The following is a 17,063-nucleotide window of genomic DNA, read 5'->3' on the forward strand; positions in this document are numbered from 1 at the left end:
CTGCTGAGGGTTTCCAACAGCTCTGTGTTATGTTCCCCCACCTTCTGCTGACTCTCCAGGATGAGTTGGAAGGCCGAATCCAGAGATTCATCATCTGACTCGGACCTCACAGATGTCTCTTCCCCAGCAGCCCTCCAAGTGCCAGGGAGCTCAGCTGAACCTGCCTCCTCCTGCTGCGGACACCTGTCTGTGCCGTGACCACTAGATTATGAACCTGGGCCTGCTCTAGTTCTAGTTCCTACTGAGGTGTGTGTCTCTGCGCTGGTGGAGGGTGTGGGTAAGCGCTGTGATGGGTCTTCCAGGCTGCTTATTTCCAGCTCTTCAATGAAGGAGGTGTCCTCTTGGCTGGAGGTGAGGACATTGATGGAGCTGAGGGACTGGCTGGCTGAGGCTGAGGGTCGCTTGGCAGAGGTATTAGTGCATGGCAGCAGAGTCAAAAGCAGGAGCGAGAGCACGCGCATTTGTGTTGAGAGAGGGATGACATGGTGCAGGAACCTCACGTGGGCGTTCATCGCCGACCTCACTGTCGCCGCAGGTATGGTCCACGCTCCGCAAAGTGAGTGAGGGGCCTAATGTGGACCACTCCACGCCCCGGTCTGGGACCTCTTCGTGCTGATGTGAGCTAGCTTCTCCTGCATGAAAACAGGGAGAGAGTGAGAGCAGGACGTATGGTGGGTAAAATGTCCTTTTTCCCTTCACGCAAATCTGGGACAATTCCTCCCCAAGACTCTATCTCAGCTGTGAGTCTAGGTGGACTATTTGACTATGGGAGCATCACAGCTAAGAGTCAATGCTGTTTATGCACCAGCTACTGGAATTAGGAACAGCTGAAGCAGCCTTGACCACGATCAGGTAAGTGAGGACAGAATAGAGATCAAACTTAGGCTTTCCCAATACCATGGCACACTATCATACTGGACATGTGCTTTTCCATCAAGGTTTCCACTGAAGTTCTAGAAGGACAGGAAGCAGAATCCATGTGCAAGTGAGGAGGCTTCTCACTTTTTTTCCTTTATTCTTTCATGGGACCTGGGCATCACTGACAAGGCCAGTATTTATTCAGTATTTATTCCCCAATCCTAATTGCCCTTGAACTGAGTGGCTTGTTAGGCCATTTTAGAGATGATTGCTGTGGGTCTGGAATCACATGGTGAATTTGAAAACAATCAACAAGACTAGCTTTTATATTCCAGATTTATTAATTGAATTTAAATTCCACCATTTGCCATGGTGGGACTTGAGCCCGTGTTCTCCAGGTTATTAGCCAGAGTCTCTGCATTACTAGCCCAGAGACATTACCACTATGCCACCATCTCCCTGCTGATTGGAATGGAACTTGATGCCCATTAATTTGTGTCATATGATTGTCAGCATTACACATTGTGTCCTTTATTTGCAGTGTTGAGCTGGGCTGCAGTGGCAGCTCCATTCCAATCAAGCTTTGTAAAATGAAGGATGGATAAACTTCCTCTGGCACACCCTCGGCAATAAATATATCTCTTGTTTGATTCAATTGCCTAGGTTTTAATCAGCAGAGGAGTCATTTGTTATCTTCAACACTCCTTTCAAAGAGGAAGTTATCGCTTAGCTAAGACTTATTGCCTGGAATATTTGACTCCAGACTCCCACCTGACTTTCAGTGTTAATGATTCATCCACGACTGTCATTATTTACGTGAATGCAGAACTTTGGTTTTTCTTGTACATTTTCTGCTTTCTCCCTCGTCTTATCTTGTTTTTCCATGAGTTTCCCAATCCTGAAACTAACTGGCCAGTTCGCACTGTAAGATTTGGCCACTGTTAATTAGTGTCCCCCTTCTGCATACTCATCTTTCAACTTATTTGTTAAAATTAAAGCCCATGGTATTAAAGGGACAGCGGCAGCCTGTATACGCAATTGGTAAAGGGATAGAAAGCAAAGGGTAATGGTAGTGGGAGAGGCAGTGGTATAGTGGTGTTGTTGCACAACTAGTAATTCATGAAGCCTAGGGTAATTTCTTTGGGGGACCTGGGTTCAAATCTCACCACAGCAAATAATGTAATTTAGTGCAGTGTTTATGATACTGGACCAAGAACCCGAAGATCATGTATTTAAATCCCACTATAGCCGGCTGTGATATTGACATCGAACAGTTCTATTCAATGTTCATGATAGCTGCTGGATTATCTTAAAAACCTAACTGGTTTATTAATGTTCTTCAATGTGGGAACCTACCACCTCTACTCAATCTGGCCAATGGCTCAGAGTCCGACATTTAACACTCCCTGAAATGTCTAGAAACAAAAAGCAAAGAGAAGCACCACAAAGCCATGATGATCTGATACCAGGCACCAGTACCACAAGGATTAATTCAAAAAGAATCACTACCCCCTCGGTGAAAACAGGGATGGTTAATAAATGTGACTTTGTTAGCGTCCTTGAAAAATATTTTAAAATGCCACCAACATTAATTCTTCAGCTGTTTTTTAGTTGCATATTTATTGTGTGCAAACTGGAGGACATTAAACGGGGATTCACTTGAGTTCCTATAAATAGACACAGATTGAAACTGTGGTTGTTGGTGTTAGGAGGTCTATATATATATATATATATATATATATATATATTTGGAATGAATAACTGTAAATAAATATAAAAGTGTGTAAAGATTGGCTCCAGTTACTGCCCTTTACCACTTTTTTTTCTGAAATGAAGAGTTTCAATCTCCTGTGAGAAAGTCCCACAGCCTTTCTCTCTTTAGTGACCAATGGCAAATCAAGTATAACTCTTCCATCAGAATTCAGGTGTCCTTTTTTAATGTGGCATTTCTATGCAGTCAGGAATCATCATGCTGCACACAGCATCTATTCACCTGTGACCATATTTGCCTCACAACCTTTGACCCTGTTCCCAATCACTGGTCTTTTCCGACCTGGACTTGTTGTGATAATCATCCAACTCTTGTCCTTTAAAGAACAATAACTGCTGGAATGGATGTTTACTTCCCATAATCATCCCATAGTTGAGCCCTCTTAGTGACTGATTAATTTTATACTTATATGCTCCAGTCCAGTGCTCACAGTTAAATAACTAACAAGCATAACATAACATAACTGGTAAAAGGAATAAATACTCACATTCTGATAGCAAACTTATCACATCAAAGCTTTTCAAAGCACATCACACAATTCAGTACATTAGTTCTGGAGAGGCTGGTATATAGACAAAAAGAGCAGTCATGCAGAAAGGAAGTGAGCAATTAGGTTGTTGGCTAATGGAAGAACATTGCTCAGGGCAATGGGAGAACTCACTTTTCCCCTTAACATCTACCCGCATGATTTAATATTGCATCTGTGAGAGGACAACACTTCCTCAGTACTGCACTGAAGAGATATTCAGCTCAGATGATATATTCACATGTGCTTGAACCTGTGACCGCCCCCCCCGAACCTCGAATTGTAAATATTACCAATTGAGCTGAACTGACAGGTTAAATTTCGATTCACTTTGGAAATAAATAAAGGTAATTAGATTCAAGACATCAACATTTGACTTCAATCATGACCTCACTGCAGCCTCATGAGCTGCAGAGATGAATGAATGTTTGCAGTGATGCTCTTTGCTTTTGGAGAGCTATATCGTCTGTCCTGAGTCTGGCACTGATGGAGAAGAAAGCTGCAAAGAATCTTACAAACCACCCACAGAGAGGAAAAGAAGATAAACAGTGTCATCTAATTAATATATTTCAGGCACACTATTAAGTATGTTTTTAAACCATTGAGAAAGAATTGTATATAAAGTTGCCAGCCAGGCTAGAGCCCAAAGATATGCCAATCATCAGTACTTCTAGGGATGGTTCAAGATCAGAAATTTAATGTCATATTGTTGTGAGCTGTTTTGTACTCAGTACAATCCCTCCATGGCCTTCCCTCTCCCTATATTTGTAATCTCCTCCAGCCTGACAACCCTCAAGCAAACTGCACTCCTCTAATGTTGGCCTCTCTCTCCAGATTGCCAACCCCCCAGGATTGGATTGGGGTGTCCAGGAATTGAAGATCAAGTTCCAGGATTTTATTCATCATTTTCTTTGAACATTTCTCTTTACCAGATATAAAAATATTGAAAAAGGGGTGGAAAGAAAAGGCTGTCTGGCTGACATCCAATTGGATAATGAGTTTAATTTTTGGCTTTCAAATTGGCATAGGAAGACAGTACGTGACAAGGATGGATGTGTTGGCCGACTAATGGCTGGAGCGTGGGGCAAAGTCATGCGATGAAATTTCCAGGAATACCTTTAATCAAAGTTGGCAACCCTAGTCTTGACCATCCCCAATTTTAATTGCTCTGCAATTTCTGTCATAATGGAAAAGTGTATAATAACTGTGATAAGACAAGGAGACAGAATTAGAAATTCAACTTAATATTGATTACAAGCCACTCACCATCCTGTCTTGGAAACATATCACTGTTCCTTCACTGAAGTTGGGTCAAAATCCTGGAACTCCCTCCCTAACAGCACTGTGGGTGTACCTACACCACATGGACTGCAGCGGTTCAAGAAGGTGGCTCATCACCCCATTCTGAAGGGCAATTAGGGACGGGCAATAAAAATGCTGGCCTAGCCAGCGATGGCCACATCTTGTAAAACAATAAAAAAAGGCCCAAAAGTCTATCCGTCTCAGTCATGAATATAGTCAACAATTGAACATCCATTTTAGGGTAGAGAATTCCAATTTCAGTATCTGCTAATGATGAGGGATTTTTCACAGTTGTTTTCCTGTGGAGCTGGGAGCAGGCTGCCCATTTAGCACAGGGTTTGTTCAGCCAATAGCCAGAGAAATCCTTCATCCATCAGCCTGAGTTTAATTTGAGTCTAAATACCACCAAGTCCCAAGTCATCTTCACTCTTAATGGTTGACTGAATACAATTTGTTCATCTGGGAACAGATTGTCCAACTATAAAGGAGAAGATACGGATGAAAGATTAATTGTGTCAGCTAGGAACAGGGTGTTCAATGACTAACTACAAATTAGAAGAGATAGATGAATGGCTTACACTCTTTGCTTGGGTTTGTTGTTACGGCAACAAGGGTCATGTTAATTTTCTCCCTTACCGCCCTGTTTGTGCATCTCACAATCAACTATGGCCTCTGGACCAAACTATTGAAGAAACTTTGTAATGAATGTCCCACCATGGAAAAAAGTAGTCAGGCAGATATATGAAGAAGCTGCTGGCTTAAGACAAAAAGCTGATAGATTGTCTATACACCCCAATAATTTAACATTAATTTAAATAGCTTGGGGGTAACTTCCCGCTGTTGCATTCTACAGGGCAGCATCTGGACCAATCAGAGTCCACTTGCCAACCAGTCAGCACCCTACTCCCACGCAGTACAAACTGTTGTTCCCTTTGAGATTTGACATTCTTGTGATTCTGCCCTGATGAGTTTAAAATGAAAAGATTCAACCACAACGCAACAATAATCAAGTTCTCTACTACCAAACGACTATTAATATAAAGTAAGACTTGCATTTACATACAGCCTTATCACATGTCTCAGATATGTCATAAAACATTTAGTATGCAAAGCATTGGATTGAAGTGTGATTACACTAATTTATACAATTAAACTCTTCTGAACACTTCAAGATCCCACAATCAATGAGATGAATGCCCAATTTGTTGAGGAAGGGATATTAGCCAGGACATTGGGAGAGATCCCTACATGATAACCCATGGGGATCCCTTAAACTTCACCTGAACAATTAGACAGAATCTCAGTTGCCATATCTTTTGAAGGAAGGCATTTTCCAACAAAGCAGTGAGTTTGGTTCCCTAACACTCTGCCTCAAATCAGGGAGCCACTACCTCAGTAGCTTAATGAGTGAATCAGGCATTAAACCAGGTCAAAGAGACCAGCAAGTCCTTGGTCCATATTGCTGTGGTGTTAAGATAAAAGCAAAATACTGCAGATGCTGGAAACCTGAAACAAAAACAGAAAATGTTGGAAAAACTCAGCAGCTCTTGCAGCACCTTTGGAGAGAGAAACACAGTTAACGTTTTGAGTCCGAATGACTCTTCTTCAGAGCTAAAGAGAAGTTAAAATGTGATAGAATTTATACGGTTGTAGGGGGCTGGAGCAGGCAAAGCAGGATAGAAGGCCAGCGATAGATGGGGGCCAAGGAGAGATAAACAAAGATGTCATGGACAAAAGACAATGGGAGTGTTAATGGGAGTGGTGAAGGCTAAGGAAGGAGCTGATGGTGCCATAGAGATAAGAAAACAGAATTTGTTAACAGCAGAACAAAGGTCAGCACTCTGTGAAATGGCGGAGGATGATCCTTTGAATGTGGAGGCTGGTGGGGTGAAAAGTGAGGACAAGGGGGACCCTATCATGGTTCTGGGAGGGAGGGGAGGGGATGACGGCGAAGCATGGGAGATGGGTCAGACACGGTTGAGGGCCCTGTCAACCAAAGTTGGGGGAAACCTCAGTTAAGGAAGAAGGAAGACATGTCAGAAGCGCTGTTTTGGAAAGTGGGATCATCAGAACAGATGCGATGGAGGCGAAGGAACTGAGAGAATGGATTAGAGTCCTTACAGGAAGCGGGGTGTGAGGAGCTCCTATTTCCTTTCTACCTCCTTCCCAAAATTGACAAAAGGACTGACCTGGCTGACCCACTGTGTCAGCCTGTTCCTGCCCCACGGAACTCATTGCTTCCTATCTTGACTCCTTTCCCTTTCCCCTTATCCAGTCTCTTCCTACAATATTCATGATTCCTTTGATGTCCGACAACATATTAACAATTTCCAGTTTCTTGGCCCTAACTTGGCCTCTTCACCATGGAAGTCAAAATCCCTCTACATTCCCATTCCCCACCAGGATGGTCTGAGGGCTCTCTGCTTCTTCCTTGAACAGAGGCCCGAACAATCCCCATCCACCACCACTCTCCTGCGTCTGGCTGAATTTGTTCTCTCATTGAACAACTTCTCCTTTAACTTGTCTCACTTCCTCCAAATAAAAGGTGTGGCTATGGGTACCCGCATGAGCCCCAGTTATGCCTGTCTCTTTATGGGGTATGTGGGACATTCCTTATTCCAGTCCTACTCAGGACCCCCTTCCACAACTCTTTTTTTGGTACTTCAATGATTGTATCGGTGCCGCTTCATGCTCTTGTCTGGACCTGGAAAGATTCATTGATTTTGCTTCCAATTTCCACCCTCTATCACCTTCACATGATCCACCTCCATCACTTCCCTTCCCTTCATTGACCTCCCTGTCTCCATTTCTGGTGATAGACTGTCTAGCAATGTTACACGCCCACTGACTCTCACAGCTACCTCAGCTTTAGCCGTCACAACCCCAGGGCATCACTGCAGGAGTTCCTGAGGGTAGTGTCCTAGGCTCAAATATTTTTAGCTGCTTCATCAATGACCTTCCATCTCTCATAAGGTCAGAAGTGAGGATGTTCGTCGATGCTTGCAAAATGTTCAACACCACTCGCAATACCTCAGCTGCTGAAGTAGTCCGTGCCCATATGCAGTAAAGCACTGGGCAACAGTCAGGCTTGAGCTGATAAACAGCAGTAACAGTTACACCATACAAGTGCCAGGCAATGACCACCTTCAGAAGAGAGTCCTCAAAACCCTGTCTGCCACATACAAGGAACAAGTCAGGAATGTGACAGGATGCTTTCCAATTGCCTCGATGAGCATGGCTTCAACAACAGTCAAGAAACTCAATACTATACAGGACAAAGCATCACCACTTGCTCAGCATTCCATTCACAACCTTAAACATTAACTCTCTCAACCACCGATGCATAGTGACAGCAGCGTGTACCATATACAAGATGCACTGCAGGAACTCCTGAAGGCTCCTTTGACAGCACCTTCCAAACCCACAACCACCACAATTTAGAAGGACAAGGGCGGCAGATGCTTGGGAACACCATCAATTGCAGGTTCCCTTCCAAGCCACTCACCATCCTGACTTGGAACTATATTGTCATTCCTTCGAACTCCTTCCTGGAATTCCTTTCCTAATAGGACTATAGGTGTACCTACACCAGATGGACTGCAACAATTCAAGAAGGCAGCTCACCACCACCTTCTCAAGGGCAATTAGAGATGGGCAACAAATGCTGGCCTAGTCAGCGACACTCACATCTTATGAAAGAATGAAAAACAATACTCGACTGTGATACTCTCAATATTTGATTAGCACCCACTCATGCATAAGGAATGCCGACTGGTGAAACCTAAGTGAAGACTGTTGATACCCGTGAAGTTGCATCTTAAGCAAGGAGCTTAAGGGAAATAGAGTTGTCTTGGAGGCAGTACAATGAATTAGATTGGTTCCTGGGATGAAAGCGTTGCCCTATGATGAGAGGCTGAGAAAATTGGGTTTAGTCTCTGGAGTTTATAAGAATGAGAGGTGATCTCACTGAAACATCAAAAATGTTGAAGGGGACTTGACAGGATAGACACCGAGAGGTTGTTTCCCCTGGCTGGGGAATCTAGGAAACAAGGGAACAGAATACGGATAAGAGGTTGATCATTTAGGGCTAAGATGAGGAGGAATCTGTCTTTGCTGAGAGTTTTGGAATTCTCTACCCCAGAGGGTTATGGATGCTCCACTGTTTAGTAAATTTAGGACTGGGACAGATGGATTTTCGATCTCTCAGGAAATCATGGGATATGGGGAGCGGGCGGAAAGTGGAGTTGAGGCAGAAGACCAGCCATAATTGTATGGAATGACATAGCAGACTCGAGGGCCTGTATGGTCCACTCCTGCTGCTGTATCTTATGTTCTTAAGACCCAACATCTTAAGGATAAGAGAGAAAATTTATAATTAACCTTTCAGGTTATGGTGGCATAGTAGTAATGTCACTGGCCTAGTAATCTAGAGGCCCAGGCCTGTGTTCTGGAGATATGGGTTCAAATCCCACTATAGTAAGCTGGTAGAATTTGACTTCAGTTAATACAATCTAGAACTTAAAAATTTCAGTTGTAGTTACTATGAAACTATTATCAATTTTTGTAAAAATCCACCAGGTCCACTAATGTCCCTTAAGAAAATCTAATGTTCCCTAAGGAAATCTGCCATCCTTACTTGGTCTGGCCTACATTGTGACTCTAGGTCCACAGCAATGTGGTTGACTCCTAACTGCCCTCTGAAATGGCTCCAGACAACTGGGATGGGCAACAAATGCTGGCCTTGACAGTGATGGCCACATTCTGTGAAAGAATAAAGGGAAAAAAAACATCATATAAGGTCTTAATGCCCAAAGTCTCCTCTGCGACTGAGCCATTGTAACATTTCCTGTACTGGATGATGGCTATTCCCAAAGTCAACAATAACCAGAGTAAAAACTTGTGGGTTGCCAATTAATAATCAAACCCATTGTTTCTCTTCTTTTAACTTTGCACAAACTAGCAAACTTTGTCCAGTCCATCAATTACTATTTCCTTTCTTTTAAAACACTCAAACTTTAACTGCCCTGGTGTGGTACTGAGCCACACTGCTCACATGTTTAATTACAGGTCTATTGGTGTGTTGGATGACCATAGCCAAGGTGCTGGTAGGGATTTTGTTATTGGCTTGCATGTTGCTAATTGAGGAAATGGCAAGCCAGCAGTTTTCTCACTGCTCATCATTGTACCATATGGGGCAGGGGAAAAGGAGATAGTGATATAGTGATGGACCCAGGTTAATACTCTGGGGGCATGGGTTCAAATCTCACCACAGCAGCTGGTGGAACTTAAATTCAATTAATAAACCTGGAATAGTCTCAGTAATGGTGGCTGTGATAACTATTATTGTAAAAACCCATCTGTTTCAATAATTTCCTTTTTTGGGAAGAAAATCTGCCACCCTTACCCGGTCTGGCCGACGTGTGACTCCAGACCCACAGAAATGTGGTTGACTCTTAACTGCCCTCTTAAATGGCCTGGCAAGCCATTCAGTTCAAGGGTAATTAGGGAAGGGCCAAAATTGCTGGCCTTGCCAGCGATGCCCACATCCCATGACAAAACAAAGAGAAAAGAATGAAAGGAACATTTATGCAGAAGCCCATTAAGATCTTGATCGCTCAGGTATGATGCTGCAATGATTGAATAGCCTAGGAATATTTACTAGGCTCATTCTGTAAAGTAACCATTTGAGCAAGGGGCCAGAGCACAGCTGACATCCATTATTCTCTATCATTATATGTGGAGGGGCAAACATTAAGAAATCATACATTTTAAACATGATGTTATTTTTCTAAAATAAGAAGTTTATTCTCCGAGATCTTTCTTCATAATTCATTTTTTATACCAAGAGAATATGTTTGTGACCATCCTCTGGCTTGGATCAGCTACATTTGTATTTATTTCTTCAGTATGCTGACTACACATGGAAACAATGCTTTGCTTGTGGTGTTGTTGATAACACGAGCACAGGAGTCAGAATCAGTGGTGGATGTGGCAGGGGCACCCTAGACTAATGATCACGGCTGTACTCACACGGTGGTCACATGCATTGTCTCTTCATTGTGGCTCGTTTGTCAATGGTTGCTCATTAACCTCAGTGGTACAAAGATTTCCATCTCTTCACACTCTGTTGACTTTGAGCCATGTGGCAGTGTGCTTCATGGTGGAGTTCCAGCCCGTGACCCCTTGGGCTAAACTTTCCAGCAGCCAACACCTTTGGTCTCAGACACTGAAACCTTCCCCCTCGTCCCTCCTCCTGTAGGTAGGCAGAAATGGGATGCAGCGAACATGCCCAAATAGGTGCCCATATAAGCATGGCATTGATGCTGGCCATGCCCACCTGCTCCCAGCATCACCCACTCCAACCTTAAGTTTCAGGAGAGAGGGTAATGGCCAATCAGGGGGGGAGGGCGTGGAATCTGACAGTCAGAGAGGCATGAAGCTTCACAAAGATGTGCACTTGGATGGGTAACAAGGGAGCAGAAGGAACATTGTGTAGCTCTGGCCTTTCACTCTAGTGAATAGGAGGACAGGAGTGAAGGCAGGATGATTTGTCACGGCAACCCCTTCTCTTTAATTAAAAAAAAGGTTATTCATCCCACAAGTGGGGGAGATGCGGTTTATTGAGATGTCAGATTGCCTTTGAAATACACGACTGACGTAAATGTATGTGAGGGAACGCCAGGCTGCCTCACTCCTATGTTGGCTTTCGTGAACCATTGGAAGCGGATGGTGGTGGAGGGGAGCACTGGAATCTCCAGGGTGGTGAACGCTTCTCGGAATTTCTCAGCAATCCCTTATCTTGAAGCAGAGGAAAAATAAAGTAAGGCTGGGAAAAGTCACGTCATCAGTCCTGCAGTGGGTTCTGCTCGGGTTTGAGAAATAAATAAACGCCGACAGGTCTCCTGAGCGGCAAAATAGAGGAAGAGAGAGAGAGAGAGAGCGACCCACATAAAACAACCCTCAGTGAGACCTCTTCAAGGCGGACTCTGGATTCAGTGAAACACATTTGAAAAGACATCAGCTCTTTTCTAAGTCATCCGAAGACTGTATGGGAAGGAACTAGGTTTAGGATAAATTCACTGCAGTAGATGAGGAGTGGGGAGATTATAAAACAGATTTTGATTTTTTTGATATAGAAAAAGCATGGCATGAAGACTCTACAGTGAGAAGCCTCCCCGAGACTTCAGGAGACTGAAGAATCAGATATTGTTGGTTCAAATTGGACAAGTGTCAGGAAGAACCCCCCATTCCCTCCTGGGTGCAGACTCTACACAGTTGAACGGGTCAATCCATTGCCTGCCTCCAGGCGGTCATCAGTCAAAGTGCAGCTAACGCCGAGTTACATATGGATTAGAGTGAAGAGCGAACGGCCTGTGGAACATAGACACCCAGGGGAGAAGGTGCTTCGGGCATTAACTCTTAACCTGAGACCCTGGGTTAAAAAAAAAGTCATTGCCTGAACTTAAACATTGTGACTTGTTCTTTTTAAAAGAGTGAATTACTCTTCCTGCGAAGACTAACGCGAAATTCTTGACAGCTCCGCAAAAATGCAAATTCTGGGCGAATAGACTCGTTTCTGGAGGTGAGATCAGCCAAGGAGCAACAGCTAAATACTGCGGGTGCTGGAGATCTGAAATATATATTTTTAAAAACCCAGAAAGTGCTGGAAAAACTCACCCGGTCTGTAGAGAGAGGAGCTGAACTAACGTTTCTCAAGCCTGACATCTTCGTCTATTTGGCTTTAAGAAAGTGAAGATTTTCTTTTTCAAAAAAGCGTTGAGAATCGGGCTTTTTTTGCCTTTCTGAGGTTGAGTTGGGTGCTCAGTGGGACACCTGAGAGGGGAATTTGATTTGGTTGCTGTACCCAGGACATATTGCTACAACCAAAGAGAAAGGAGGCAGGATGGAGCCTGTCATGCTGGAGATCACTGGCCTCTTCCTCTCTGTGAATGGGTTGATTTGTGTTATCCTGACCTGCACATTGCCCCTGTGGAAGGTGCCCGCTTTCCAAGGGGCCAATATCCTGACCGCCCAGCAGACCATGGAGGGGCTGTGGATGGACTGCATGTGGCAGAGCACGGGCGAGCTGGTCTGCAACACCTTCGACTCCATGCTGATCCTGAGCCAGGAGCTCCAATTGGCGCGGGCACTGACCACCACCGCGGGGGTGCTGGGGGCCTTGGGCATCCTGGTGAGCATCGCCGGGGCTAGCTGGACCAAGCTGGTCAGGAGCGTGCCCTGCAAGGGCCGGCTCATCTCGGCCGCCGGCTTCATCTTCACGGTGACGGGGATTCTGCAGCTCGTCCCGGTGGCGTGTTACGCCAGCAACATAATCAGGGATTTCCACAGCGTATCCATTCCCGATGCTGTCAAGAGGGAGCTGGGGCCATCCTTGTACATTGGCATGGCGGCTGGCGTCCTCTTCATTGCTGCCAGCGGGCTTCTGTGGAGCTCCTGTTACAGATCGAGAACACAGACAACTCCAACACATTACGCTCGTGGGCAAGCAGGCTACAGTGAGAGCCATTATGTGTAGAGAAATGGCACAGAAATTGGGGTACCTTCTAACTGAAGAGTATTGGAGATTAACAGTCAACAGTGTGGAAATTGAGGGATCCTCAATTGTAAAACTGTTGTAATCCTATATTGTCCGCTTAGCTTTTCAGTCATATATGTATATATATATATATATATATATAGATAGATAGATAGATAGATATATAAAAGTTTATAATCTGGTTTAAGCTACATAGCAATCAGAATGTCTAATTAAATGCAACTCAGAGATTCAGTACAGCTCACAACTTAGTAAAAAACATATTTAATATAGGCTTCTTAGCAGTAGAGGTTTGAAAGTGCAGGCAGCAGAGTGTCTTTCTGATTTAGCACGCTCAAATAGATTATGTTAAGCAATTTAATTATTAGGCCAAGTCTATCTGCAGAGCACAGGAACTGGGGTAACTCATTCCCAGAACAGGGGCACAGTCTCAAACTAAGAGGCAGGCCATTTAGGATCAAGATGAGGAGGAATTTATTCACTCAGAGGGTGGTGAATCTTTTGGAATTCTCGGTCCCAGAGGGCTGTGGAGATTCGATCATTGAGCATGTTCAAGACTGAGATTGACAGATTTCAAGATATTAAAGGTATCAAGGGATATGGGGACAGTGCAGGAAAATGGCATTGAGGTAGAAGGTCAGCCAAGGTCTGGTTGGATGGCAGAGCAGGGCTGAATGGCCTATTGCTGCTTCAATGTTCCTATGTTCCTCTGTTCCACCATTCAATGGAATCGTGGTTTATTTGTATCCCCACTCCACATGCCACACCTTGATCCTTAACCTTTTATACCTTGCCTAACAATAAAAACAATCTATCAGCCTCAGTGGCTATTCTGCCTGTAGGGTCTCAACCTAGATTGATGGGGGCAACATAGGAGATCCCAGTGTTAGACTGATGGAACTTCAGACCAAGGCTACACTTTGAGTTTGTAAATGAGGAGATGGTGGTGCAGTGGTAATGTCACTAGATTAGTAATCCGAGAGGCCCAAGCTAATGTTCTGGGGACTTGGGTTCAAATCCCACCATAATTCAATTAATAAATCTGGAATATAAAGCTAGTCTCAGTAATGGTGACCATGAAACTATCATCAATTGTTGCGAACACCCATCTGGTTCACTAATGTTCTTTAGGGAAGGAAATCTGCTGTCCTACATGTGACCCCAGGCCCACAGCAATGGGGTTGACTCTTAACTGCTCTCTGAAATGCCAACTCAGTTCAAGGGCAATTAGGGATGGGCAACAAATGCTGACTTTGCCAGTGCCACCCACATCCCATGAAAGAAAAAATAATCTGGTTTTGGCAAAAGTCTGGAGTGAGATTCCCCAAAGAGAACAATCTCACACTTGGCACTAAATAGAGTAAAATAGTTGGAAGTGGTCATTAACAGTGCTATCAAGCAACACTTGCTTAGCAATAACCTGCTCACTGATGCTCAGTTTGGGTTCTGCCAGGGCCACTCAGCTCCTGACCTCATTACAGCCTTGGTCCAAACAAGGGCAAAAGAGCTGAACTCCAGAGGTGAGGTGAGAGTGATTGCCCTTGTCATCAAGGCCGCATTTGACCGAGTGCGACATCAAGGAGCCCTAGCAAAACTGGAGTCAATGGTAATCAGGGGGAAAACTCCACTGGTTGGAGTCATACCTAGCATAAAGGAAGATGGTTGTGGTTGTTGGAGGTCAATCATCTCACTTCCAGCACATCACTGCAGGAGTTCCCCAGGGTAGTGTCCTTGGCCCAAACATCTTCAGTTGCTTCATCAATGACCTACCTTCCATCATAAGGTCAGAAATGGGGATGTTCACTGATGATTGCACAATGTTCAGCACCATTCGTGACTCATCAGATGAAGCAGTCCGTGTCCAAATGCATCCTGGACAATATCCAGGCTTGGGCTGGCATGTAGCATGTAACATTCACACCACACAAGAGCCAAGCAATGACCATCTCCAACAAGAGAGAATCTAACCCTTGATGTTCAATGGCATTGCCATCACTGAATCCCCCACTATCAACATCCTGGGGGTTACCATTGACCAGAAACTGACTAGCCATATAAATACTGTGGCTACAAGACCAGGTGAGAGGCTATGAATCATGTGACGAGTAACTCACCTCCTGATTCCCCAAAGCCTGCCCACCATCTACAAGGCACAAGTCAGGAGTGTGATGGAATACTCCCCACTTGCCTGGATGAGTTTAGCTCCAACAACACTCAAGAAGCTTGACACCATTCAGGACAAATCAGCCCGCTTGATTGGCACCCCATCCACAAACATTCACTCCCTCCACCACCAACGCACAATAGCAGCAGTGTGTACCATCTACAAGATGCACTGCAGCAACTCACCAAGGCTCCTTGGACAGTGTCTTCCAAACCCATGAATGCTATCATCTAGAAGGATGAGAGGAGCAGATAGATGGGAGCACCACCACCTGGAAGTTCCCCTCCAAGTCACTCACCATCCTGACTTGGAAATATATTTGTCGCTGGGTCAAAATCCTGGAACTCCCTCCCTAACAGCACTGTGGGTGTACCTACACCACATGGACTGCAGCGGTTCAAGGAGACAGCTTACCACCACCTCCTCAAGGGCAATTAGGGATGGGCAATAAATGCTGGCCCAGCTAGTGATGCTCAGATCCCATGAATGAATAAAAAAAATCTCCAATGATGCATCAAGCTTGCTTTGCAAAGTCCATGGGGAAGTCTTTTGGATTCCCTTGGATATTATTTTGAGATGCACCTGACATTAACTTAAAGAATTTGAGAGCAGCAACTCTCTCCTCCTACATGCCCACCACCCCCACTCCCCCCACCCCACCCCCACCCCCACCCCATGACCACAACAGTCTCCAAACAGGCAGATTGCCCTCTTTACTCCCTGGGTGTTAAGCAACGGTTGTGGGGAGCCCAGAAAGGAAATCTGACAGGGAGGATTTCGCAAAGGGACAAACAAATGGATTTTTCTTCCATACATTACTGGCTGATAATACTTCAAGCGTCACGGTCCTGTCTGCCATCTTTCCTTTCCGCGTTCCATTCAGCCAGGCAATACTCAATGCCCAGGTGGTATAGATGGACATTTGTCCTAACATTTTTTTGTAAATAGCCGGGAGAGGACTTTATGCATGTGTGTGCATCCAGGGATGTGCAGAGCTCCCTACTGGGCAGAGCAAGCAGGCACCAGCCTGGAGGCATGCCAGGTGAACATTAAGTTTAAATTGCTTGGGTGGCAGATCCTGGACCAGGGACTCCCAGGTTCACAGCCCTGTCCCCGTCACTAATTCTCCATCGCCACAGGACTTGGCAAATGGAGCCTGGGAGAGGCCTGCATGACACTTTGTTCAGCATGTGGACCTTGGGGCACTATCATTGTCCACACAATCTTGAAGGGCTGGCGGCCAGATTTCAGTGACATGTCGAATCACAAAGACCTGGACCGCCTTGCCGCTGCTGCATTCTTCCAGCTCTGCAGCTGGTGAGACGCACAGCCTCCCTTCACCGCTAGCAGAGGAACTGCTACAAAGTTTAACCTGAGGGGTGAAGGCCCAGGTTTTGAGATGATGCAGATTGGATGTGATACTGGAAACTCCTTTCAACAGTCGATACCAGTGACCAATGAACTGTCAGAAAACTTCCCAGTCACAAATCCTTCACTCTTGGCTCCCTGCTCCAAAATGCCTTATTTTGCATCATTTTTCTTTGAATTATTTCCTATCTTATCCCTTTTTTTAAAAAAGGCTCGTTTCCTGCCCTGCTGTGCCACATCTTGCCTGTTCGTCACGCCCAACCCAACCTGGAATCTCTCTGCCCACCCTACCTGGAATGACAACCCCCACCATATCATACCCCCTCTCTCCCTACTTCCACCCACCACCCCCCACCCCGCCCCAGGATATCGAACAAGTGGCGAGCGCCCATAACACACCTGCAGGTTGAGTTCTTTTGACTACTTGTTCCTACAATTCCCACCAGTAGAGGTCAGGGAAGCAGCATTGACCAAGGCAGGCAGCAGACCAATCAGTGTTAGGTGAACAAATTGCAAT

The 17,063-nt window shown here is 45.0% G+C and overlaps 1 protein-coding gene across 1 annotated transcript; it reads left to right on the plus strand.

The window, feature by feature from the left end:
* The first annotated feature begins 11,500 nt into the window (after positions 1-11,500).
* LOC144695317 (claudin-3-like) lies at positions 11,501-13,123 on the plus strand. The gene has a single exon (XM_078566220.1). The coding sequence runs from the start codon at positions 12,361-12,363 to the stop codon at positions 12,991-12,993; it is 633 nt and encodes a 210-aa protein (XP_078422346.1). The 5' UTR covers positions 11,501-12,360; the 3' UTR covers positions 12,994-13,123.
* Positions 13,124-17,063: the final 3,940 nt, after the last annotated feature.

This window comes from Cetorhinus maximus, chromosome 21 (genome assembly GCF_964194155.1).
Source record: "Cetorhinus maximus chromosome 21, sCetMax3.hap1.1, whole genome shotgun sequence".
In the NCBI taxonomy this organism is placed as follows: domain Eukaryota; kingdom Metazoa; phylum Chordata; class Chondrichthyes; order Lamniformes; family Cetorhinidae; genus Cetorhinus; species Cetorhinus maximus.